Source organism: Fusarium flagelliforme (assembly GCF_020744385.1).
Source record: "Fusarium flagelliforme strain FIESC 12 MPI-CAGE-AA-0113 chromosome Unknown B0J16scaffold_3, whole genome shotgun sequence".
Taxonomy (NCBI): domain Eukaryota; kingdom Fungi; phylum Ascomycota; class Sordariomycetes; order Hypocreales; family Nectriaceae; genus Fusarium; species Fusarium flagelliforme.
The window spans coordinates 2,540,414-2,565,423 of NW_025763505.1; the positions used below are offsets into that span (position 1 = coordinate 2,540,414).

Genomic DNA, 25,010 nt, shown 5'->3' on the forward strand with positions numbered 1-25,010 from the left:
CAAGTACAGTTACGACACCACCAAAGAGAGACTTGAACAGGCGGATGGTAGGTGCTAAGCTTGGCAACCCCTTGAACCCCCTGGATATCAAATCCAGACGATGAACAACCGTTTTTTAAAGTACTTTAAAAATCAAAGGCAGTTGGACATCCGCGGAACTTAATTGGTATTCGTGTTTGGCAGAGTTTCCGATACACGATACCGCAACGTTCTCGGGTACGTGCCGACTTGATGATGCCCGTTTAAACATGGAGTTTGTAATGGGGGGCATGTGGAGAAATAAGGCATGCACTGCACACACGCTCACACACACACAAACGGAACAAAGTAATGGAAGCCAGGAATAGGTACAGTACAGCACGAAGTAGGTGGGATGAAGAAAGAGAATATTAATAAATCCTCGGCCATCCGTCTCAACAAACATTGATTCTGTCCTGGTGAAGGACTCGAGAGAAACGGTTATCCTTTTATAGACATCTCGAAAAGTGGCTAACGTTACTGTGGGGGACGGACCTTGGCAAGAATCTACACGGCTCGTATTATTCTACAGAACAATAGATGACAGATTGCCAATGATTCGTGCTTTGTTGAGCCGGGTAAAAGGCTTCGCAACTCAAAGGCAGCCGATGGTCAAGAGATGAGGGAACTTTATTTGATGCTTAATAAGAATCGAGTTTGAGCCCGTTTCGCAATTGTTACCTAGGTAAGGTAGGTACCTATGTACGAAGATGGTGAATGTATCTTGAACTACAAATTACCTAAATAATGGCTTGATTCAGCGAGCAGTCAGTATTACAACCGGAACAGCTAGATAGCAGAACCATGTATCCAAATCTCAATACGAGATCGGCCCAAATGCAGCAAAATAAATGCAGTTGTTCCGTGACGAATATGGACGCGTAACTATACTGTACTGTACAGTACAGCCCTGATAGGAATGCGCACAGCCTGGATCTGGGTACCTTAGGTGTCTGGGTTCGCTTATTTGTTGCTTTTGTGAGAAGAAGGACCTAGTGTACTGCACTGTAGGTATGGAAAGAAAGGTGACCAGCCAGTGACCACTAGCAATTGCCCGTTGAGTGACGAACATGGCATGGAGGCTTTCTCGGTTCTCCCACTCCATCGTTCCTGCCCAGTAGAAACAACCTGTCACGGAGGTCCGGGTTCAGGTACGGGCAGGAACAGGGCACACGCTAAAAGCAGCCCAGGTTACAGTAGCAGCCCGCCCAGCCCAGCCCGGTCAGGGCACCTCGATGCCTTGTCCATCCCTTGGAGGTAGCTGTCCTCGGGCTGTCCTCCACCTACTGCCAGCCAGTGCCTACTAACCTAGGTTCCATATTAGCCCGTCTTCCAAGGCCCTTCTTTCCAGTTCTCCTCTTCGCACATCGCACATCTCGACTCCTCCTCCTCCTCCCTCACCCCCCGTTTCGTGCCCCATTCCCCATAATCGCGCGCCTCGCTCGTCTACTTCTCCAGGCCCAGTCGAAAAATCTTCCTTTTTTTTGTACTTCTTCAATGAGGCCTGTATATTGATCGTATCTTTGTTTGTGCCCTCTTCCCCTCCCCCCTCGACATAGTCCCCTTTACATTCCCTGTTCTTTTTTGCGCCCTCTCTCAAGCCGCAGGCTCGGACGACGCTCAACGACCACAACTGTCCAAAAGTCCACATCAATTGCATCTTCGCTTGAGCAATAAATTGCTTCGCCCCAGTCGTTGCGGCCTCTCCAGTTATTTAGAATCACGACCTGTTCTCGGCTCACGAAGGCCTTGTCCTTCCCATTCGCACGAGCATCATTTGTAATACCGGCGGTTCCTGGATTTCTTCCTGTTCGCATCGCGCTCCTTAAATCCAGCCTCCCCGTTTCTCTCGAATACGCTCGAATTATTGCCATCTGACGCTTTCACGTCGGCATTTCCTCGTCCATCGCTCGACATCGTCCAACAACAGCTACTAGACTGTTTCACCGACGATTTCTATCTTAGGGTTGTCTTTTTTTCGCCGTTAGAAACGACTGAACGAACGTATTGATCCTCTACTCTAGGTGGTCAGTCGATCAGTCTCCGCCGAGAATAATAATCAACTATCCGGCCCGACACTTCCCTGTGTCACCGTCTTATGAGGTCGGCTAGATAATCGATAATGTCAACTTCTAGATCCGAACACTTGACTCTCGGCTACGCCTCTCAGTCTGGCAGTCAACCTCGTTCTGGTTCTCCTTCAGCCAGCAACTCCCCCATTGATCCTCTACCGCCTTCTAGGTCTCCGTTCGGTTTGTCTGGCGGTCTCAACCCTTCAAACAAGATGGCGGGCAACTCGCGATCCGGGGCTGGTTCTCCGTCGCACGACATCCCTGGTTCTAGCCGGCTGTTCTCCAAGAGGTTTGTCTGCCCCGAAAATATGCTTCCTTGCTCTCATTCAGTTCAAGAAATATTTTCTGTTCTGTTTGCCACTGCAGCTTCTGTTTGTTGTACATGCCGCTGACATAGACTTTTCCGTCCCATAGAGCTCGTGAGATTCAGGCTCAGGAAGGTGTATCAGGTATGCCTCTTTGGGGTGGCCCTCCCACGAGCGGTAACTCCACGCCGCTACGCGAGAATATTCCCGAGTCCCCAACCGATGGGTTTCCAGATTTTGCTCAGCTTCCTACACCGGACTCGATGCCTCAGACGAGGCGTGCTCGCGCTGGCACAGTGCCCTCTCGTTTCTCTCCTGGGGGCGCGGGTAACGGCATACCTGGCATGCCCGGTTTAGCTGCCAAGACCAACAGGCCCACGCCGACTCAGAGCCCTTTCAAGTCACCTTCTCCTAATTCTGACGGACAGGAGAACCCCTCCAATAGCTCGACCCTTCTCTCTCGGCTCCGTGCCGGTTCCATGCCCCAGAGGAGCCAGTATGCCCCAATTCCTGGAACCAATTCGCCTTTTGGTCCTTCGATCTTTAGCAGCTGGAACCCTACAGGCGTTGGTCGTGAAAGAGCATCTACCTTGGCCAGCATTGCTAGTGTTGGTTCCAACGGTCCTAGCTCTCCTGCTCAGTCCCAGTTCTCCAAGGAAGGAGGCGGTGAGTCAGATGTCCATATGAGAACTCTGGATTATCTTGGTCTTGCAGAGACCCCGCAGCCTCCCCGTGCACAGCTCGCGGCGACTCCTTACCTGGCCAATCTCGACTTCACCAAGCAGGCAAGCCGATTCCGATCTTACTCGGTCAACAACAAAGACAAATATGCCGACGACGAGGACGATTACGATGCCGATATGCCCCTGGATCCCCAGTATGTTGCGGCGCTTCAAGATCAGCTAGCTGCTACCAATGCCGCCATTCACAATCACAACCTCGCTGTTCAAGCTTTTGCCAACCAAGCCTCAGCTAATCGACCCCGGGCCCGCACCGCTGGAGTCTTGGATACCCCTGGAAGTCGGTTGATGCGAACCTACGTGTCTGGTAATTCTGGCCTTTCCAACCCCGTTGCCCCCGCTGAAATTCGTCTGCAAGACGACAAAGATTACGAGGACCTCCCTCAAGCTGTTGCCGGGATCAATCTGGGTAGATCGAACAGCCGCAATGCAGGCCTCCTCGGCGCTGACGAGCAGGGCCTTGAAGGCCCTACCAGCGCACTTTGGCTGGGCAGCATTCCCACATCTACCACTACGTCAACTCTGATTGAGATGTTCAAATCTCATGGTCCTATCCTCTCGGCCCGGGTCCTCACTCACAAGAACTGTGGTTTCGTCAACTTTGAGAGGGTGGAGAGCGCCATCTCGGCCAAAGCCAGCATGAACAGCAAGGAAATTTTCCCCGGTGCCGGTCCTATTCGTATCAACTTCGCCAAGCCGCCGTCTGCGTCCAACACTCCTGGCCACGATGGAGTTTTCCCATCTCCCAGCCCTGATCCGTTCTCCAAAGGACAGGAGAGTGCCCAAGGTACAAATGTTACTACCCCTGCCGGTGAGACTGCTTCAGCCTCTGCTGCCACGAACACAGCTCCAAAGGCTCCCGCTCTTCGCGAGATGACCACGGATATCCTCGATATTGTCAAGCAGTTTGGTGCCTCCGAGGAGGACAGGTTCAGAATCTCTCGCAACCTCCAGTCAGCTATCCAGTTTAACTCGTTCGTCGAGGAAATTCCTCCCATTCGTGAGCCTGCTCACACTCGTGTTCACGATGCACCCAAGCTTCGGGATATTCGCAAGCGAATTGACAACCAGAGTTTATCTCAAGCCGAAATTGAAAACATTGCCGTCGACATGCTTCCGGAGATTGCCGAACTCTCGTCTGACTATCTGGGTAACACAGTGGTGCAGAAGTTGTTCGAACACTGCTCTGATCAGCTTCGTGATGCCATGCTGTCTGAGATTGCTCCTCACCTGGCTGAGATTGGTGTCCACAAGAACGGCACTTGGGCAGCCCAGAAGATTATCGATGTTTGCAAGACTCCTGCTCAGATGTCTTTGATTGTTGAACACATCCGCCCTTACACTATTCCTCTTTTCCTGGATCAGTACGGCAACTATGTTCTTCAGGGCTGCCTTAAGTTTGGTGCTCCCTACAATGATTTCATTTTTGAGACCATGCTTGCCCGTATGTGGGAGGTCGCCCAGGGCCGATACGGTGCTCGTGCTATGAGAGCTTGTCTCGAAAGTCACCATTCAACCAAGGACCAGCAGCGAATGCTGGCTGCTGCCATCGCTCTCAACAGTGTACAGTTGGCCACCAACGCCAATGGCGCACTTCTCCTGACTTGGTTCTTGGACACCTGCACGTTCCCTCAGCGTCGAACAGTCCTATCGCCCCAACTTGTGCCTTATCTCGTCCACCTCTGTACCCACAAGGTTGCCTATCTCACTGTACTAAAAGTCATCAACCAGAAGGCAGAGGCAGATGCTCGGGATGCTATTCTTCAAGCCCTGTTCTTCACGCCCAATGATCACGTGCTGGAGGCTATTCTGAAGGATCATCAATGCGGCGCTACTCTCATCTTCAAGGTCCTTACCACGCCTTTCTTCGATGAGTCTATCCGCAATCAGGTCGTAGAGAATGTCAAGAATGTCCTCGTCAGAATCAAGGCCCAGCCCAACCAAGGTTACAAGCGCCTGATGGATGAGGTTGGCTTATCCACCCGCAGCGCCGGTAACAACCGTGAAGCCAGCACCCACGCTGAGCAACGCCAACGCCCATCATCCAGGCAAGCGAACGCCAACGGTCATCACCCTAACTCTGCACACTCCAACAAGCCTTTCTACAATCCCATGAACCAGCCAGCCAACCCTCCTGGATTTGATATGCCATATGGAGGTCAAAGGAACGAGCCTGCGGATGGTGGCGTTTCTGCATTCCCTCAGTTCAACCAGGGCATGATGTACAACACACCCGGTGGCCCAATGCCCGCCAACATGCAGCCAATGCAGTATCAGCAGATGATGAACCGCGGTCCGCCGCCCATGAACTATAACTATCCTCCTATGCAGGCTGGATATGGTGGCTTTAATGGACCTAACCCTTCCGTTGACCAATACCGACAGCAGAACATGCCTAACGGAAGCCCTATCCAGCCGCCTGTTTCGCAGATGCCTCAGATGCCCGCCGGTCAAACCCCTTTCGCCCCTCCAGGATTTGGCATGGGAATGGGTAACTACGGCTACGGAAACATGGGGGGTATGCCTAACATGGGATACATGCAACAGGAGCAGGGTAACGGTAGACGAGGCCGTGTAAGACAACCTCAGTCTCGCAACGGGCAACAAAGAAGAGGGGGCTAATCAACTTTTTCAGAGATGATCAAGACGACTCTAGTTTCACATCGCTTTAGGGGATTCAGACCGTGTTGAACCGATCTTTGCGGATTTTCTTCTTACATTCCAGATCAGTTCAGGCACACGACGCCATGAGGAGTTACGGTGTTCTTGCTTCGGGTGCCAACGCAGCGAAGACACGCATTCATGACAGCGGCTCAAAAATGGTTCGAGGCTCCCTTATGCAACTTTGGATGCCTGTCTTCTTGTTTCTATACTTGCTTCCTTTCTTTTTCTGCTTACGGGACTCACGTCAGGCCGGTCTTGAAAGTGTTGGCACCGTCGCCCAAAGATTGGAGATGAAGCAGGACCACTTCTACGATTAAACGAACCCGAGAAAAAAAACCTAAACGAAGAAATTCAATATTACACGATTCTGTTCAGAGCGGCGATTAACTCTTGACCTGTTTGTCTTCTTATGGGCCCCATGAGACTCTACCTGAGTCTTTCTTATAGGCCTCACCAGCTCAATGTCAGTTCCGATGAAAGAGATGATGCAAGACTTTGGGAAAAAGCATGTTGGGGCATTACGAATAATGCCAAGGTGGTTTATCTTATAGCCTTTGTGAGACTGGCTACACTTGCAAGCCATGTCTTTCGGAGGATTGTTGTATAGTAAAAAAGATTTGCAAGAGCATTCTGACGTATCTACGTCTTGTAGCTTTTTATGACTTAGCAATTGATGTTGTTTATGGAAGTTCAATCAGATTGGTGATGACATCAGGACTTAGACCACTCGGTGGGCTACAAGCATCGTACATGTCTCAATTGTTGAATACAGAAGTAGCATAAATCGGTCTCATCGATATGTCTGTTTCAAACTGAACGTGATTAAAAGTCATATATCTTATCTCCTATTCTTTTCGGTACCAAGTACTCATTGTATCTGCCTCTGTATCCCTTCCTTCTAGGTGGCTGAATCGATCAGTCTCACTTCCATGCTGTGTGCCTCGCCTGCTCTCGACTATGATACAGCAAAGAGCAATTAGGGCAACGCTTTTGGATGATCTAGCATCCCGCTGCCGCTTCTTGCTACTGAGCTTTCGCCATGGTGGCGAAACAAGGGTCATTTCGTGCATAATATAGAATTTTGAAAAAAAAACGAACAAAAACGTGATAGGGGCGCAAATCGGTGATGACTGGTTGTTTGATGAAACAGATCCATAGCGCGAGGAGGATGGGTGTTCAAATCGATCAACAAAAAGCATCCAGAAGTATCTATAGTCGTGGGCAATGATTCAAATAGCAGAAACCTCCAAACTCCAGCGATGTGTAGTCAAAAGGCCACGCAAAAATATGTGAGCAGGTCGATTGTGAACTGCCTGTACAAGGACCTCCGAGCCGCAACAAGTTCTTACAGAGGTGTCCTTGCCTCTGAAATGTTGAAATAGGGTTATAGTGTAATCAAATAGAGTACCAATCTCGCTTGGTATAGTTAATAGAAAACCACGATTACTCTTACGGGGCGACAAGGTCAATTATCCGGAAAAGAAATCGTTAGTCAAGTTCCATAGAGCCTTCGGCGTGATCAATAGTGGATGGAGGGGTGGGCTCGGTGACTGGAAGTGTCGTAACCTTGTCAAGTGGCTCAGCAATGGCCGAGTCTTGGGGAGACAGAATACTTGGTATGACATCCTCGTCGAGCATGGAAGCAGAAACACCATCGGGCTCACCAAGGAGCTGTCGAATACGACTTCCCATGGCGTTCATCTGAGTAAGAAGAGCACGCAGACTAAGCTTGTCGTTATCTGTTAAGTGGCCAGTCGAAACGTTGCTGGCGTCTGTTTTTGTCATAAGAGATAAGACGCTAGGATCAGCGGCATCCTATCGATCGATCGTCAGTAACACGTGTGGAGGAGCGGATTGCCACGACTCACCAATAGGGCTGTGACCAGGTGGTCAACGCCGTCTGATTTGCGCTCCTTGAGACTGGTCAAAGTTAAAGCCAGCTGCATTTCGTCCACGCTTCGCTGCAATTCAGAGCCTGCAAGAGGTCTGTTTGGATCTCTTCCAGCGGGAAAAGTAGATACCCATCTAGATTCATCACGCCTGGGGCCGTAACCAGCGTGTTGGCGACGTAATCTGAAAATCAGGATTAGTCCATGTTGTGTCAGGGCAAGAGGCTATACTTACTGCTCAATAAAATCAAGCACGATGCCCTTGGCTGGTAGCTTGTAGGCTCGGCCGAACGAGTCGGGATCTGGCCAGCCAGAATTGTTCGTAGATTCAATATCAGACTCGTCGCTCCAATCCACCTCAATATGCCCATTGTTCTTGATGCCTCGCGAGAAAGCTGGCACAATAGTCTGGGCACCTTTGATTTTTCGGAAACGGTGGGCTGGTGCAAGTGGACGGACCTCGGCCATGATCTCTTCAGGGTGTAAAGGACACCGCCAATTCTTGAGTACAGGCGGAACAGCAAGAGGAGGGTCTAAGCAGTCGATATGCCAGTAGAATGGACAGACGCTGCACGGAATGATGGCTCGCACATCCGTAGCGGGCTTTTGGCAGCCATGGCAGATCACTGCTTGCCCTTCATCACGCTGCTTGAAAAAGTCTGGCAACTCTTCATAGCCATTCTTCCTCCTGGAAACTTTGTCAGTACACGTTGATTTCTCCCTTGCAAATAAGTATCACTCACTTGGTCGTCTTTGATGTAACAACTTCCTCGTAATCGCCATCGGTTGCAGCTTTGACGCCCTCAAAGCGGGTCTGTAATTTCTTAGGGAGGCTGAAGGCACGAGGAATGCTCTTCTCCAGATTGGTAAGAGCAGCTGCAAAGACACCCTTGAAAGCAGGCATGCGCGAGGGGTATCGCTTATACAAGCACTCATTGCAAAACCATTCATCGGGGAGATGATCTGAGGGTATCATTCCCACGCATTCAAAGTGGAATGACCGTGGGCATCCATCACAGCAAACGACATCTCCAGCAGCACCGCAGGCAGAGCAATCTTCGTCATTATCCGATACCTGGAAAAGGGGAGGTCGAATTAGTCAACTATGTTCAAGTCCGTATTGTGTTCACCATGCGCTGCAGTTCGCGTTTCAACACGTCCTGGTTGCTGATTCAAATGCTGGGGGCTGGTTCGGAAAAGCGGATCTTCGGGGACCACGAGAGATTACCCCGTTGGTAATCCTGGCCCGACAAGACAAGGCACAGCACAAAATTGGCCACCATCTGGTGAATTTCCCAGCAAACTCCATGATGTTGGCCTTCCAGAGCATGCGAGGCCAGTTTAAACCAAACCTTTTTTTTTTTTTTTTTTTTTTTTCGCGATCGCGGAACACGTGAACAGTGAATAGAGTAAGAACATACCTGATCCTTGGCTATGCCGTTCGTAGTAGGGGTTTCTCCCAGTGGCCGAGGCACTCCAGCAGCAGTTCCTCCTCCTCTCTTCTTGATAGGACTAGATTAGAGATATGATTAGCATGGTCTGGAAGAAGGAAAAGGTGGTGGGAAAGAGTGTGATCAAGGCATGTTGAGAAAAATGATTGCAAGTGATGAAGAGATGAACCTGGATGCATAGACGTCCGTGATCTCTCATAAATCAAGGGGAGATTTGGAAAATCCACGACCAGCAGCATTCCGATAACACCTATCATGACTCTCATGACTGAGGCGATGCAGATGGTGATAAAGATGATGATTCGGGTGTGACTTACGATGACTTGACACGAAGGCCAGTTCTCGGCTTCTTTGGGGGGCGTAGCGTGGGCGTCGCAGCCCGTGATCCTCCGGCTGAGCTGTCCCTCTCATCGCGCTGGAAAGACCACGCAACAGGAGACACAGCAGTGTCGATCTCATCATGAGGTCTCTTGCTAGCTGACCGCGTAGACCTTGTCGTCGCCGTAGAGGCAGCGGCGGATTGACGCGTCTTCCTTGTCGACTTTGCGGGAGTTGTGAAAAGCTCCTCGTCGACCGATCCTCCTCGAACAGAACTTTCCTGGGCCGTAACACTGTTGGCAAACTTTTGCGCATCGCGTCTTCTGTCCCAAAATGACTCGTCTTTATCATGACTGGCGAGGGTTTCATCCGCAGGGGCAGATGATGCCTTGTTCTTTCCTGTCTTTGACTTGGTAGGTAGATTGGGGAAGATTTGTGCAGCAGGAACTCGTCCCGGCATACTGGCGTCGGCACTCACGCTGATGGTCGCACTTGCGGGTGGTGCATCAACGTCAATGTGAGTGCTGGTGTTTGAGATGGGAATGGTGGGTGATGATGGTTGCTGCTTAGTAGACTTGTTGGTCTTGGTACTGGCCTTGGTCTTAGGCTTGGACTTGTTACTGGTAGTGGTACCTGTCTTGGAGGCGACTGATTTGCGGCGGGTGGTGATTGGCCGAGGTTTTGGCGCATCACTGGAGTCGGGTCCAGGGCGACCGGTACCCCCTCGACGAACTGGGCTGGGGCTACCCATGATGGCCTCAGGCGACGACAGGCTGAGAGCTGACGAGAGAGATGAGTCGCTCGAGGCAGAATCTCGCCTGTTTCGCTTACGCGAGGGCGTTTGAGGTGGGTTATCTAAGGACATTTTTCGTGGTGTGTTGCGGGTTGCCTGAGCCTGTGTTTGGGCTTGGGCTTGGTTTTGAATTTGAGTCTGGGTCTTGGATGGGTGAGAAGAAGAGTGAGTGCGAGAATGTGATGTCTTTGCCCTCTTGGCGGCTCGAGCTGGTGGTTGTTGATTGATTCCCTGTTCTTTTTCCTCCTCTTCATCGACAAACTGTTCCTCTGCGTCCTCCTCCTCCTCTTCTTCTTCTTCTTCTTCCTCCTCTGTCTCAATGTCTGCCACCTCAACCACCTCCTCCACTTGATTGTGAAGTAGCAACTTGCTGTACGGTGCTGCCTTGGGTTTGTGGGGAGTGAATCTGCTGTTGGTGGTCGGAGGAATAAAGTAATAGCATCCTTGGTTATCCTTCTTGCCTTCTCGCTTCTTCTTTTCCATTTGCTTGGAAAATTTGCGCATCGTAGCCTCATCCGCTGTTTGGGTGAAGACGTCCTCAATCATGGCAACGAAATGAGGGTCACTTGATTTTTCGTCGTAGAGGGTCCGCAGCGCCCACGCGGTCGGATATCGGTAATGTTTGAGAGCTTCGTCCACTGCAGCTTCAACAACCTTGTCTGCGAATTCTTTGTCTTCGGGTTCCACAGGTTCAGCTGCGTGAATTGTCGCCTCTGTTGGGATTGTGTCTGCCTCGTCTTCCTCGTCCTCTTGCTCAGAATCCTGGATCACTTTTGTGGCTCCCGCTTCGGCTGCTGTTGCAGCTACCGTCACTGCTGCCTTGATCTCTTTCTCAGATCCTCTGCGTTCCTTTATCCCCTTGGCCGTCGGCTTAGTCACAGTAGAGCTCCTGCGACCGGCCGAAGAGCGTCGCGTCCGCTTTCCCAGGGATGCACGGCCAGACTGACGTCGTTTTGGGCGACTGGGATCATAATCTTCGTCGTTCTCGTCGTCTGCTGCTGCTGCGGCGTCTCTGAGAACGATAGATACCCTCCGTGGCGGTGTAGGGGGCAAGGTGACGGGTGGAGGGGAAGAATCTGCCGCTCTCGCCGTAATCGCAACATCCACATGCGCCTCCGCATCCGCGTCCACGTCAACATCCACCACTGGGTCGGTCGCGGCGACGTGGGCCGAGTTTTTGGCAGCACCTGCCCCTGACGGCCTCAATATAATCCTTTTAACGCCAGAACTTGTTTCGGGTCCCGTCTTCTTGGGTTTTGGCAGACTTCCCAAGGGAGCCATGTTCTCAACCACGCCGTAGCGCACCAGTCCGTCATCTTCGAAGCTCGCCTTGCTCTGCACGCTCGGCTCTAGCCAACGCTGCATAAATGCCCTTGAGCTCTCCGTCGCCCCCTTAGACGCGTCGAGGACCCCATTCCATTTAGTATTTTGCGATTGCGCCGGACTTGAATAACGGGATCGTGTAGCGCGGGTATTTGAAGAAATCATTGTGCCGGACTTTGGCTTGGCTTGTTCTGTCCGGTTCTGTCCTGTCCTGTCCTGGAGGGTGTCGGGCAGCCTGCGTGTGCCAGTTGCCGTGGGACGGGCAGCGCACCTCTCTAGGCCTACTGGAAAGAATAGTGGTTAGCATGGCTGCACAAAAATGAATAGGGGGTAAATAATGTAATATTTTTACTTTTCACTTGGAAAGCAGCATGAATTACTGCCGTATTATCGCGTCTTTCAAGGTCGTGGACGCGGGTTGTTGAAGAGTGAATGAGTGGGTGGGTTGCTTTTCGTTGCAGGTTGAGACTCGGGCTTTTACTCTGCTTTGCTTCGTCGCCTCGACTTGAAAGACAGGACCCATACCCAGTGTCAGTGCATGCATCGGAGCTGACGGCGCGGGTCGGACAAGGGACAAGGGGGGTCCAAGGCAACCCAGGACTGTAGGAAGGGCAAGAAGAAAAAAAAAAAAGAGTTTCTGGCACTGGCAGCCTAAATCTTTGTTTCTCGTCTTTATTTTGTGGTATTCTTTTGTTGGTTGCGATGTATCCGTACCTACCTAGTTCATAGCAAAATCCCATGTGATGGTTTATGACCCAATGTTGACGGTACCCCTTCCTACAGTGGTTTCCGTAGCACCTGAAGCTTGAGCTCTCCCTGCCCTGGATTTACTCATTTACATCCACATCCAATCCAATGGAAGTGTTCACCAATTTAAGTGTGTTCCTCTTCCTGTCACTCTTCCCTATGAGATACATTCTACCTTTTCTTGATTTTACTCGGCGATTCTCTGGTAGTTGATCTTTCATTCTTGTATTCAACCTTTTGCTTCTAATTCCTACTGTAGGTAAGCTCCAGCACTAACAAAAGATGGATAAGAGCTCTAGCTCTCTCCTCAAAGCTCCCTCCCCTAGCAACCACCACTACAATCCACCCGCTCACTAGCTCAAGCTCGCCATCTTAGGACTGTAAAATAAAGTACTGTAGCTTGAGTCCCTTATACGCTATTGCCATGAAAGTTATGCCATACTACTTTGAAACTCTTGGGAAAGAGGAAGTCATGGCAGATACCTACTGACACATGATCAAAATAGGGGTAACCTCTGGTCACCTCCATCAACCATCGTTGTGCCTGAATAACTCTAGTATTGAGGCCACTGTGACGGATATATTACCATCCATAGCACGGGGAACCATTGGCGATTCTGTCCATTCGATACTGGTTTGTTTGTTTGTTAGTGCTGTGCTTGGATAACCCTAGAGTGTAGTGTCCTCCCCTAGCCGCAAGTCACAGCAACTTAGGCAACCAAATCACCAGCCACTTGGTTGGTGACTGACATTTGCCTACCTATCTGGCTTCTCTCTCCGCTTTATGCTACCATGCACCGCACCTCGTCACAAATCATGTGCATTCAGGGGGTCCTACGCCATGAGCAGACAATCCACATTTTGTGATTCACGCCGAGTTGGTACTTCAGGACTGCCCCTGGGCATACGAATGCATTACTGTTGGTTCAGTCATTGTCGGCTTGCTGCGACCATCGCCGCCCAATGTCTTCCAGCGAGCCTTGGTCTTCTCCATGGCGTCGTGTTCGAAAGATGCACGCATCACCAATAGATGTGTCGGGTCCTGCAGAGGTGCATCACAAATACATTCATGGTTGGTCAGTATCGGGCTGTGTGAGATTTCTATATATTCTGGCTGGACCAGACCACCTGATCAAAATGGCTGACGTCGGTTTTGGCGGTTCCAGTCGTCCCTTCCAGCCTTCCAACGGTTTTCCTATGAAGATGTTTTCCTTCATATATATAGCCCATCCAATGGTGGTTAAGTTGGTGACCTAAACTGCCGATATGCATCCTGTTTGACTTGCGCTTCTTGCTTCATCCGTCCTCGGATCCTTGATCTTTCCGCAACTCTTCAACAGCTATTTTGATGCCATGTACTTTACTCTTCATCGCCCTCCTTCTTGGCGGCCTTCTTCTTGGGCTTGCTCTTCTTCTTGCCGGTGTTTCGGGCCATGGGCTGTTCCAGGATCTTAAGGATTTCCTCGTCCTCAATCTTCTTGTCGGTCTCGTACTTCTCGAGGTCCAGAGCGGGAGGGCCACCAAGCTTGGTAATACCGTTCTTGGTAATGGCTTAAGTTTATGTCAGCATCTTCAACTCTCGCAATATACCTTGTATTTGTTACGTGGAGTATTACTTACCGAGAGTTGTGAGGTATCGGGCAACGGGGGAGTTGTCCTTGTCACCAACGAGCTCGTATTGGCGGAAGACGTTTCCTCGGACACACTCAACGACACCAGACTTGGCGTCACGCTCATCCTCAAGCTGTCGCAAGCTGAAGGGGAAGATACCGAACTTCTTCTGGACCTCGTTGAGGATCTTGCGAGAAGTAGGTCGCTTCAAACCGTAAGTCTGGTTGGTGCGGCGGTGGAGAGTAGCACGCTGGTCGAGTCCCTTGACCTTTCCGGAGCCCAGACTGACACCGACCTCGACACCCCAAACCTCACCGACCTCGGGAACACCCTCACCCTTGGTGCCCTCGGCAGGGGAAAGGACAATCTTCTTGCTGCCTTCGATCTCGTTGTGGTCGAAAAGCCACGAAGTGGTGCTCTCGACAATGTTGACGTCGTAGGTCTTGGCAACCTTCTCCAGGAGGCTGGTGATCTTGGCCTGTGTGGGAGCCTTCTGGGAGGCAGCCTTGGCCTTCTCCTCATCAGAGCCCTGAGTCAGGAGACCAGGGGGGATCATCAATCGCAGAAGGACCTCGTTGATGTAGTAGTTGGCGAGGACCAGGTCGGCAGTTCGGCCAGTGATCTTCTCGCCAGCCTTGTCTTCGGGAGTGGCGATCACAGTGTCACAGACGATGGAACCGAAGCCATCGATTTGGGCACCAAGCTGGATCTTGATGGCCTCGCCATCCTTAATCTCGGCGCTGGCCTCAGCCTCGTCGGAGGTAAGAGGAGTGTAGGGAGTGACGTAGGACGAGGGAGAGACAGTAGTGGGGTGGGAGAAACCTTTGGAGCAGCATTAGCTATGTCGTCAGGGTCAGACTCGAGTATAACAAACCCTTGTTGATCTTCTTTCCTCGGTAGACCTTGGAAACCTCTTCCTCGATGAGCTTGTCTCCCTGCTGGCAGATATCGACAATCTTGGCGCCAGGAACAACGAGCTTGGAAACCTCAGCAAGAACCTTCTCAGAGATCTGAGCAGCGGTCTTGTACTTTGTGAGGGTATCTGGGTTAGCCAGAGTGTAATCTAAAAATGTGTGTCAGTATGTCAGAGTTCAATGCGAGGCCATCGTGGGGCATTGATGACGAGGGCATTCGCAAGAGTGAATGGCTTGCCCAGTTTGCTGTTATGGCGGGGCAGCAAGTGAAGTAAGGTAACGAGGGGTAGCAGCAACAGCAGCAGCACCTGACTATGCAGACGGGAGCTTGAGCTGGACTCGTGTATAATGAACGTAATTGTATTTCAGGACTCGACCTGAGGAAAAAGACTTACCGATTTCCTTGTTCTCCGACGACATGGTGGGCAATTTTTCTGTTTGACTCGGTTGGGTTTAAAAAAAAAAATGAAGAACTGCAAATGCCGGGGCAATGTGGATGAAAGCTCGAGCAGGTCAGTCGCACAGAATCAGAATCAGAATGGAATAGGTCAGGTCAGGTCAGGTAACTGGAGAGCCAGTGGGTTTTACGACTGGAATGGGAAGTGGGGATTGAGCTGGAGGGCTTCGACAGCAGGGTTTAATGAGTTAGCACCTACAGTAAGTTTGATAGATGGAGGGGTTCCCTTAGAGTTAATACGAGGAAGAGAGAGTGAGTGAGAGTGGACATTTTGTCCGCCAGATTCTGAGCTCAGTCTTGTGAAATGCTGATTTCTTATATGAGACACGTTGAATTGACATTGTGTTGCCAGGCTTTAGCCATTCCAACTCTGCTCTGCTTTGTATCAGAATGGACCTTGTGTCGTGTGGGCAACTGCCTTTGTGCGCGTAACCAAGCGCCACCCTGATGCATATGGTAAACCATAATGGAAGTGATGGTTGAGTATATGACTGTGTCTTATCATGCAAATCAAGCAACTGAACAATTGAATTTCTATTCTTTCTCCATTTGATATCTCAAGGTACACATCCATCACCGTTCTCCCTTGATGCAAATTAATACTCAACACCAAGGGCACAGCGAGGGAGCACTGTACTTTCTTTACTTGGTGATTTAGGTATGACTTCATCCAGCCCTATTCCGTATTGGGCTTTCGGTCACTCCCGTCCCGTTACTCTCTAAGCAGGTTACCCTATACGATTCAAGTGTCGATCGATTCAGGAACAGTTTTTGACCTTACGTACCTACTAATATAGATAATCATACTACCAAGACAAGATCATGACTTTATCGTATAAGACAAGACTCTAGTTGGGCGCTGAGTTCATTGTAAAAGTTCAAAAGCCATGGCTCTAATTTCCTATTATTGCTAAACGTTACGATGCGAGTAACGGCTACCTGTACAATTGCACCTCTTGTCGCAGCAGTACCTACTATATAGAAGGACTTTTCGGTACGTTTTATGTCATAGGTTACCGAGTTAAAGACTCAATCAATGACAACATGGTAAGTGCTAGAAACCAAAAATAAATGTCACAATATTTTGCAGTATACAATAGACAAGCCACATGCGTTTCATACTCATGTGGCGCAGTCGAGTAGCTGTACATTACATTTGCCGTATCAGTAGTGGACCACAATGTACACCATGACATGTCACTAGCCACATAATAGTTGTAGGTTAGTAGCTTCCAGGTCCCGTCGCGGCACCGCAGAATCCTCCCAGCCTGCTACTTACAGTTGCAGCTGAACCGAACAAATCCTCAAGCCTCGCGCCTTTTCAACTCAAGGTAGACTTTCGCCCAACAACGTCGAATCCACCCGCCAAGGACAACTCTTTTTAACGTAACGAATCCGCCCATCTAAATCCGCATCGCGATTCGAGTGCAATCTCCAATAATTCTGCTCTTCCCTCTCCGACGCGGCCCTTCCGCTGCGCCGCGACCCGCGACCGCGATCCACGCCCCGTAAACCCTCCAAATATGGCTGCTCAGCCGTCCGCGTCCTCGTCGACGGCGCCGGCTACGGGCCCGGCATCTGCCACAGGCTCTGAGAAAGATGCATCCTCTTCAAACTCACCAGGCAATATGCCAGTGCGCACCAAGGAGTCATTTGATAAGCTGATGGTGGAGCGATTCATCACCCGTGATGCCATCGCCGCGGCCGCCCTCGGTGGTCAACTCGACCAGACCCGTAAAATAATGAGCGACACGCGCGACAAGATTCAAGAGTATCGTCAGGTTCGCACCGACTATCGCCAATGGTTTCCCCCATCAAGACTATACGGTGAAGGCTACAATGGCTTCGGCAATGGATATACAGAGAACCAAGGACAGTCGCGCATTGTCTATCCCTCCCAGAAACAACGACCCGGCCAACGAACGACGCCTCCTCTCAAGTACAAGCGCAAGGATATGCTTAAACAGGCCGAGCAACACGAGGAGCTGGTGCCGTTGCGGTTGGAAGTCGAATGGGATAAGATTAAGCTGCGTGATACATTTACGTGGAATTTACACGAGAGACTACTTCAAGTCGAGCTGTTCGCGGCACAGCTCGTTGAAGATATGGGTCTGAAGCCGCCTGCATCGCAACCAGTGTATGAGCAGGTCGTGCACCAAATGCGCGAGCAGCTTAATGACTTTTACCCCCTGGTATACTCTGAAGACGATGCGCTGGACCCCGAACTCCCATACTCAGCATACAAAAACGATGAGATGCGAGTCCTCATCAAGTTGAACATCACAATCGGCCAGCACACTCTTGTTGATCAGTTTGAATGGGAGATCAACAACCCCTCAAACTCACCAGAGGACTTTGCAGCTAACATGGCGCGGGATCTCTCTCTATCGGGAGAGTTCACGACCGCCATTGCACACTGTATCCGGGAGCAAACGCAACTCTTTACTCGCAGTTTGTATAGCGTTGGTCATCCCTTTGACGGACGCCCGATCGAGGACCCTGATCTTGTCGGCGCATTCCTCCAGACCCCCCTCCCGACTGTCTTCCGACCCCAACAACAGGCCAAGGACTATGCACCATATCTCTATGAGCTTAGCGAGGCAGACCTGGAGAGAAACGAGACGATCTTCTCCCGCGAGCAGCGACGCCAGAAGCGATCGATTAATCGACGGGGTGGTCCACAGCTGCCCGATCTTAGAGAGAGGCAAAGAACCATTCGAACGCTCGTTGTCTCATCTGTTTTACCTGGGGCCGCAGCCACCATTGATGAGAGCCGTTTGTACAAGAGAGCTGCTGGTCCCAGAACGAAGCGTCCTGTGCGGGATGGAGACCTTTCTGAATCCGACGATAGTGAAGATTCGGCTCCCGACTCACCTGCTCCCTCACAAATTACCGGTGGTACTGCTCGAACACGCGGCATGCGTGGCGCTGCATCTGCTGCTCAGCAGAGAATGGCCAACCTTGGTCGATCTGAAACCCCTGAAGCTAGCGCAATCATGCATCATCACGAAACCAGAACTTCCCGCCGATTCAGAGAAGAAACCGAAGAGCCTTCGCAATTAATTGTGACCCTCAAGCTTAGCCAGGATAAGCTGAGACGGTTGATGAACCGCGATTATTCCGACTTAACAGCATCATCTCAAACGCCCGTTGCCTTCCCGCGAGCACCCAGCGCTTCTGCTCCCTCAAAATCCATGCCACCACCGCCTTCCACACCATCCAGTGCTACCCCTCATGCGCCGATGACACCCTCCTCATCGCTTCCTCCAGGTCAGATAGGTCGACTACCGGCCCCTCCGACAGTGCCCGGACAATCTGCTTCCATGCCACAAGTAGGTCACCAAACTGTTCAATGAAACGAACTTGAAAGTTTCGTACTAACAATCTCTTCTTCAGCCCCCACCCCCTGAGTGGCTTGTTAATGCCCTTAAAGAACTAGAGAAGACATACAACCGTGGCGATAGGTTTGAAGCCATGATGAAATACTCATATCTCGACCCAGTGACGGAGCTGCCTATTCAAGGCCAACCATTGCCCGAGGGTGTCAAGTACGCTTGGCTGCCGCGCATTCGTTGTCTAGATTGCACAAGCAAACTCTACACACCTGGCCCTGATATGACGGTTCGGAAATTCGAGGCTCATCTCGAATTCTCGGGTCACAAGAACGCGGTTGCCAAGCGTGTGGCAAGGGAGGCCAACCCCTGAGTTTGCTATTTACCTGGGCGCTACTCAAACGGGAACACCATCCATGCGCTTGTGTGGGCTGTATCTTATTAGACGACAAGGTGGCGTTGCTTTCTTTTCTTCTTTTGATGCAGGTTATGCTTCTTCTTAAAAGACAGAGTCCCGGGTGTTTTTCTAAATCAATTTCTTTTTGTACATAGAACCTCGAGGAGAGGGAGAATGGGATGGTCAGGTCATAGGGTATGGGTGCGATGAACAAATATGTCTTCCTCCTTATGGGCTGGTATGTCTGTTTGGAGTCTTGATACGACAGGGAAGAATTAGGCGCTGTACAGCTTGGTCAGGATAGGGAGTGAATGTTAACAGTGAAGCGCTTGCTTTTATTTTAATCTTTGGTTTCTAAATGCTGGACCGATGTTCATAAATTCGCAACATGGATAACCAAAATACAAGCTGAAATGCGACCACAACATGTGAACCAAGGATGTCAAAACAGCATAGTATAATTGGTAGTCCCAGAAGAGAGGGTATACGAGAGTACGAATACAGATACAAACCAAAGACTCCTGCCCAACGATGATAGATACAAGTCAGCCTCCGCATCCCGCTCACTCTTGAGCCTATATATAACAAGAGAGAAACACCACAAGCACCTCTGAAGAAACAAGCATCATTCCAAAACACTCATTACCATGTTTTCAACTTCTTCCTCTTTTGGTCGCATTCTTGACTACTCCTCGGCATCAACGTCCATATCTTCTGCGTCCTTGCCCCGTCGTGATCTCGTTGCCCTAGTTGGCCGCTTTGCTTCGGCGGCAACGCTGGCCTTCGCAGTTGACTTGGTGGTTGTCTTGCTCTTTGATTCAGCTGCGGAACTGCGCCCGTTGGATTTAGGTTGTTCAAGTTCGTCCTCTTCCGGGGCTGGAGGATCTTCGTCGTCTGATGGGCTGTCGTTGTCGGCTGCTTCCTCAACCTCGGGAGCATCTGACAGCTCCGACTCCTCATCGCCCGAATCAGACTTGCTCTGATTTCCATAATCCCACTCGGCAACACCATCTAGCATCTCCTCTTCATCCTCTTCATCCTCTCGCTCAGTGTAAGTGGATATCTTATGCGCTCGACCACTGCGACGACGCTCTGAAGGAGGCGGCGAATCCTTAGTCGGTCTGGACTTCTTAGGTTTTGAGGCCTTTGCCTTGGGCGTCCTTGGCTTTGGCTCTCGCTTTTCTCTAATCACCGTCTTGATTTGAGTTCTCGCCCTTTTTGCTGGCGGGTCCTGCTTTTCGCCCATGGACTTTCGCTTCTGTCACAGTATGTTAGCAGTAACTACAAAACTGGGAGAATGGCGGTACAAACCTTCTTACGATCGAGGGCTCTTAGCAAGTCATCCAGCTTCCCATCCAATTCTTCTGGCATGTATTGCTTTTGCGCAATTTCATGTGCGGCTTCGCTGGAAGGCAAAGTCTGAACGATACCGCTTGGTAGACCAACCTTGCCTGGATAAGCCTGAAAGACCCAGTTCCTCCTTTCTTGCCACTTGCGCGTGACTGCCATAGCGACGTCGGCCAGCACATAAAGCCGCTCACTGGCCTCAGGGTTGAGTGCATCTCGTGTTTGCTTGACACGCTCCGCATATTTATAGATCAGCGAGATATTGTCCTCTGATGCGCATGTGTTAAGGTAGAATATGAAATAGTTGGCAAAATCAGCCAGATCATCAACATCAGAGCTGTAGTCAGGATGGTGAGCCAGTAGAGGAATAAAACGGCTGATCATGGCCTCCAGTACGCGCGCCTTGTTCTCAGCAAAAAGTCGGGCCCGGGACTTCAACCACGTCTCAACGCGGGTCTTGAGCTCTGCAGCCGGCTCAAACGCAGCCAGGAAGAGCATCGTGTAGAATCTCGCCCGTAATCTTCCTTGAGTGATGTAACTCTGTAGCTTTTCCATAAAAATTCGACGGACTTGAAGCTCAGTGTCTTGAATGAGCTCGGCGAGTTTGTTGAAACTGGCAGGATCAAACTCGTCGTCATACTTCTTGACAGTACATAGCTTCAGGATCATGAGTCCAGCAAGGAGCCTGAGACGCTTCTTGTGGGCCAGCGGAGTATCCTTGACTTTACAGAACTCTCCTTCTGCAACCACAATTTCTTTCAAAAGCTTGAAGACAAGCTTTACACGAACCACAGCATCCTTATCATCCTGATTCGCAAGTGCTTGGTTGACCAATGTCCTCATTGATAGGCATTTTGCCTGAAGTTCTTCGTTCATCTCCTCATCCTCAACCCATGAGACCTCGGCCTTCTCCTCTTCGGTCCGGACCTGCCGTAGAATTTGCTTGATCGTCAGATCGTTGATCTTATCATCAAAGTCTACGGTGACAGTCGGTGCCATACGTTCCAGTTGGCTGACTGCGGCCAATCTCGTTAAGAAATGCGGTGAGCCATACTTCAAATCTTTCATGACCCTTTGCAGGAGAGTAGTTGCGGTGACCTTGCTCTTGTCATCGTTCTTGGCCAGCAAAATCTTGACGGCATACTTGGCACTCCGGGCAGGAGTTCCATACAAGGCATAGTTCATGAGCACTTGGACGAACTTCTTGTCATAGGTAATGTCGTCGGGGTACCTCTTCGAGTAGGATGAATATGCCTTGAGGATATCCACCACGCCTGGTTCATTGGGCTGGCTCTCTGAAGGCGCTTGTGAAATAATCTCCTTCCGTAGGTTCTCCGAGTGCGCCTTGAAGAGATCAGGGTTTCGTTGTGAGATGTCATTCAAGATCTCGTGGGCGACAGTCGAGAATCCTGCTTTGTCGTTCTTGGAATAGTCCATGATAGTAGCAAGGTGGCTTCGGTTGTACATCAAAGAGCTGGCGCGGTATAATAGAGGAACAAGAGTGTCGAGACAAACTGCAGCTTCAGGCCTTGCCTGAATCTTGGTCACTAACTCGTGAATGGCTCGCCTGACATTCATGTACTCTGTGTCGGTGTTCACACAGTATTTGATCAGCTGGTACCAACGGCGATCGTTGATTTTCGCAAACTTCTGCAAGTCGCTGCGAACCTTGAGCGGGTCAGGGAAGAATGTACCAAACCACTGAAAGTTCCTGCTCAAGGCGGCCTTGATCTTCTCCTCGTTGCCATCAATGACACCGCCGTTATATATTTCACAGTGTTGAAGGAAGATTTCCACTCCCTTGGCGACCTGGGGCTGGCGAGCCTGCATATTGAAAAATGCTGTTTTGGCTGAAGGATTGAGGGATTTGAGCAGCAGCAGGATTCTTTCTGAACGAATCTTGTCCTGCTCCGCCTGGTTGTTGGCACTCTGGGATTGAGAGGTGGACTTCGATTTGGCACCCTTGATAGCTGGGTACTTTAGAGGAACCAGGCACTCGAACATGACACGATCCAGAAGAACATTGAGATCAGAATCGTTGATGTAGAATGCGTTGAGGATACGGGAGGGGATACCACCGAGACAAGATGTAACAGCTTCTTGCTCATCGGCAATCTCACCTGCACCAACTGCCCAAAGCTTGCCTAGAAGAACCATGGCATCAACACGAACAGCTGGCTTTCTATCACGGCATCGGTCTGCCAAGCTAGCGAATATGGAGCCGGGCTTGTCTACACCACCAAGGGCACCCAGTTTCAGAACGATATCACGGAAGTCGAAAAGCTCAATGGCCTGTACTGCGGCTAGCCGGACCTTCTCTTCGCTGTCGTTCAACTTGTCGCATAGAGCCTTGATGAGCTCGTTCTCCTCCTCACGGCTCAGACCAATACCTCCTGCTGAAGTGGCCAGTATGTAACCACAAGCAGTGACCCAAGCGGTGCGAATGATGCCTGTCTTGTCGTTTCTTCGCCCAACAAAGTTGCGATAGGCAGCGTGATGCGTCTGGGCAAAAGACTGAGGAGAGTAAGGCTTTGTCAAGACATTCTCCACGGCCGGGCCTGGAATCTCGTCTAGTAGTTTCAACGGAGGATATGCTAATGGGTCAAGAGCAGGTCGGGGTGGAGGCCCTGCAGCACCGATGCCTGAAATCATATCGCCTATAGTCTCTGTCGCGATCTGACGAAGATGGACGTTATCGGCAGAAAGTTCGGCCTCGACTTGTGGAATCACATTGAGTAGAACGGCAGGCGCAGCTCGCCATAGCTCGCGGATGAGTAAATGGGCTTGACGAAGACTCTTTAGATCCGCATCAGATGGGCCTGTGGTGGCATCTTCTTCATCAGAATCATCTGTTTGTCGATGATTATTGGTTTTGGTTGCGAACCCAGAGGCATTGAAGATGACATCGCTGAAGTATTGACTCACGTAGCGAGCCATCTTATCAGAACACCCATTGCAGATGTTCTTGGCCATAACGTAGGCTGGTGGCTCAGACTTGAGAAGGAGTGTGGACTGGTTTCCGTTCTGTCCCTTGTGTCGATTGCCTCCTGGAGGAGCAGCTCTCAAGAACTGACTGATGATAGCATCGACAACCTGTGGTGATACACCACCAGACTCATCAATCAATTGCATAAGCATCTCTGTCAGATGAAGCTCGACATCTTTGGCAACCTGCTCCTCAGTGGCTGCTTTGGAGCCAGATGTCTCTACACCGTCAAACGTATTGTTAAATAGTCGCACAAGCAGCTCGTCGGCTCCGGATATTTCGTGAAGAAGCAAAACACTCTTGACTTCAGTTAGAGATGTAAGAACGTATTTGTGCTGGCTGTCATATGGATTCGTGGGGTTATGGAGAGCGGGCAGGATATCTTTAATGAACAGGGTGAACATCATCTAGTGCATGTTAGCATTCATACAGATGCAGACGATAGCTATGTCGGACGCACTTTGAGCTGGTCGTCAGAGAAGGGTGCGTCAGGGACACAGAGTCGCAGGATATCGACCAGGCAGCATGCTGTATATGCCTTGACGCCGCGGTCCTTGTGCTGAAGCAAGTTGCGATGACCTAACTGTTTGGCGACATTTGTGAGGGAATCGAGGTCGGTAGCGCCTTGGTCAAGCTCAGCCAGCTCCTTGGATAGCTTGTCGAGTCGCTTTATCAAGGTGCCAGTGGGAATTGGTTTGGCGGGTTTCCAGGAAAGTTCCTCATCAAATTCCAGGCTGCGTTGCTCGCCGTCCTCTTCATTTTCTGAAGCTCCTTGGCCGTTTTCCTCAGGCTGCTCTTGTTGCTGTTCTTCCTCTTCCTGCTCGACCACTTCTTCTTCTTCCTCCACCACCTCGGCGGGCTTCTCGTTACGCGCGCGACGTCGCGCCATTATGCGCTATACAAAATCCGAGTCTTGATTGCGGCCAAGAGTCAAGTGAGAAAGAGACCTTGGGGAAGAGTTTTGGAGGATTACGTGTCGATATACGGTGTGGATGTCGCAGTTTCGAGTCGTGCTGGGATACGAGAATTCGTGGTGCGCAACAGTACTAACTAACACGGCATCGCATGCGCTTGCTGTATGCAATATGATGGATGATGAACAATCGCCTCGACTCAATCAAGCGATCAGTGAAAAGAATAATGTGAATGCGATAAGATTGCGCGTCGCAAAGTCCCTGTCTGTTTCTGTCTTGGTCCCGCTGATAAAGTATGGAAGTTGTGAAAGTGGGAGAGGGAGAGGCTCTGTGATAAGCGGAGGCGTGTTCCGTGGCCATGGCTGTGGCCGCCCGTGTGCGCGACGCGACCTTAGGTAGTTTTGGGGTCTCCACTCCACTTTAGGTATGAGAGAGAGCTTAGGTGCAGCTACCCAAGTCAAGTTAGACCCGTAGATGAAGCTCAAATCTACCAATTGGACAAGATCCTCTTGTTGTATGCTTTTACTGAGCTAGTAGTGGAGGTATAGCTGTAATGCTTGTGGCTAGCTGCATAAATCACCAACCTCCAGTCTTGATTCAACAATACAATACAGTTCACGTCATCTTTGAGTCAAAATTAATCTTCAAGGCAAGTGAAGCGATTATTTCGTTCTACGTCCTGCGTTCATTGAGAGTCTTCCTTTTAAGGTAGCAAAAAGCTTGACTCTGGCT

The 25,010-nt window shown here is 50.5% G+C and overlaps 6 protein-coding genes across 6 annotated transcripts; 2 read left to right on the top strand and 4 right to left on the bottom strand.

The window, feature by feature from the left end:
* Positions 1-1,321: 1,321 nt before the first annotated feature.
* Positions 1,322-1,678, bottom strand: B0J16DRAFT_318451 (uncharacterized protein; the record flags this gene model as incomplete). The annotated part of the gene is made up of 1 exon (XM_046125449.1): positions 1,322-1,678. One exon carries the CDS (start codon positions 1,676-1,678, stop codon positions 1,322-1,324), a length of 357 nt encoding a protein of 118 aa, XP_045984717.1.
* A 462-nt stretch (positions 1,679-2,140) lies between these two features.
* B0J16DRAFT_265302 (uncharacterized protein) lies at positions 2,141-5,757 on the top strand (the record flags this gene model as incomplete). Its single annotated transcript, XM_046123389.1, has 2 exons — positions 2,141-2,379; positions 2,505-5,757. The coding sequence occupies 2 exons, from the start codon at positions 2,141-2,143 to the stop codon at positions 5,755-5,757; spliced, it is 3,492 nt and encodes a 1,163-aa protein (XP_045984718.1).
* A 1,385-nt stretch (positions 5,758-7,142) lies between these two features.
* On the bottom strand, positions 7,143-11,871 carry B0J16DRAFT_101706 (uncharacterized protein). The gene is made up of 6 exons (XM_046121283.1): positions 9,457-11,871; positions 9,110-9,200; positions 8,432-8,763; positions 7,924-8,376; positions 7,668-7,872; positions 7,143-7,614 (listed from the first exon to the last, which is right to left on the bottom strand). Exons 1-6 carry the CDS (start codon positions 11,736-11,738, stop codon positions 7,288-7,290), a joined length of 3,690 nt encoding a protein of 1,229 aa, XP_045984719.1. The 5' UTR covers positions 11,739-11,871; the 3' UTR covers positions 7,143-7,287.
* Positions 11,872-13,680: 1,809 nt separating this feature from the next.
* B0J16DRAFT_318454 (peptidase M24, structural domain-containing protein) lies at positions 13,681-15,265 on the bottom strand (the record flags this gene model as incomplete). Its single annotated transcript, XM_046125450.1, has 4 exons — positions 13,681-13,871; positions 13,941-14,753; positions 14,806-14,994; positions 15,241-15,265. The coding sequence occupies 4 exons, from the start codon at positions 15,263-15,265 to the stop codon at positions 13,681-13,683; spliced, it is 1,218 nt and encodes a 405-aa protein (XP_045984720.1).
* Positions 15,266-16,599: 1,334 nt separating this feature from the next.
* On the top strand, positions 16,600-19,340 carry B0J16DRAFT_101778 (uncharacterized protein). Its single transcript, XM_046121284.1, has 2 exons — positions 16,600-18,634; positions 18,699-19,340. The coding sequence occupies exons 1-2, from the start codon at positions 16,826-16,828 to the stop codon at positions 19,005-19,007; spliced, it is 2,118 nt and encodes a 705-aa protein (XP_045984721.1). The 5' UTR covers positions 16,600-16,825; the 3' UTR covers positions 19,008-19,340.
* A 376-nt stretch (positions 19,341-19,716) lies between these two features.
* On the bottom strand, positions 19,717-24,253 carry B0J16DRAFT_265542 (armadillo-type protein; the record flags this gene model as incomplete). Its single annotated transcript, XM_046123402.1, has 3 exons — positions 19,717-20,289; positions 20,343-23,771; positions 23,825-24,253. 3 exons carry the CDS (start codon positions 24,251-24,253, stop codon positions 19,717-19,719), a joined length of 4,431 nt encoding a protein of 1,476 aa, XP_045984722.1.
* Between the last annotated feature and the right edge of the window lie 757 nt (positions 24,254-25,010).

Bases quoted from the DNA above. Each gene is read 5' to 3' on its own strand.
- B0J16DRAFT_101778 (XM_046121284.1), top strand. From the start codon at position 16,826: ATGGCTGCTCAGCCGTCCGCGTCCTCGTCGACGGCGCCGGCTACGGGC. The intron at 18,635-18,698 runs GTAGGTCACCAA...TCTCTTCTTCAG, and splicing joins AATCTGCTTCCATGCCACAA to CCCCCACCCCCTGAGTGGCT.
- B0J16DRAFT_101706 (XM_046121283.1), bottom strand. From the start codon at position 11,738: ATGATTTCTTCAAATACCCGCGCTACACGATCCCGTTATTCAAGTCCG. The intron at 9,201-9,456 runs GTAAGTCACACC...TCTCTAATCTAG, and splicing joins GGCCTTCGTGTCAAGTCATC to TCCTATCAAGAAGAGAGGAG. The intron at 8,764-9,109 runs GTATGTTCTTAC...CCCCTTTTCCAG, and splicing joins ACGGCATAGCCAAGGATCAG to GTATCGGATAATGACGAAGA.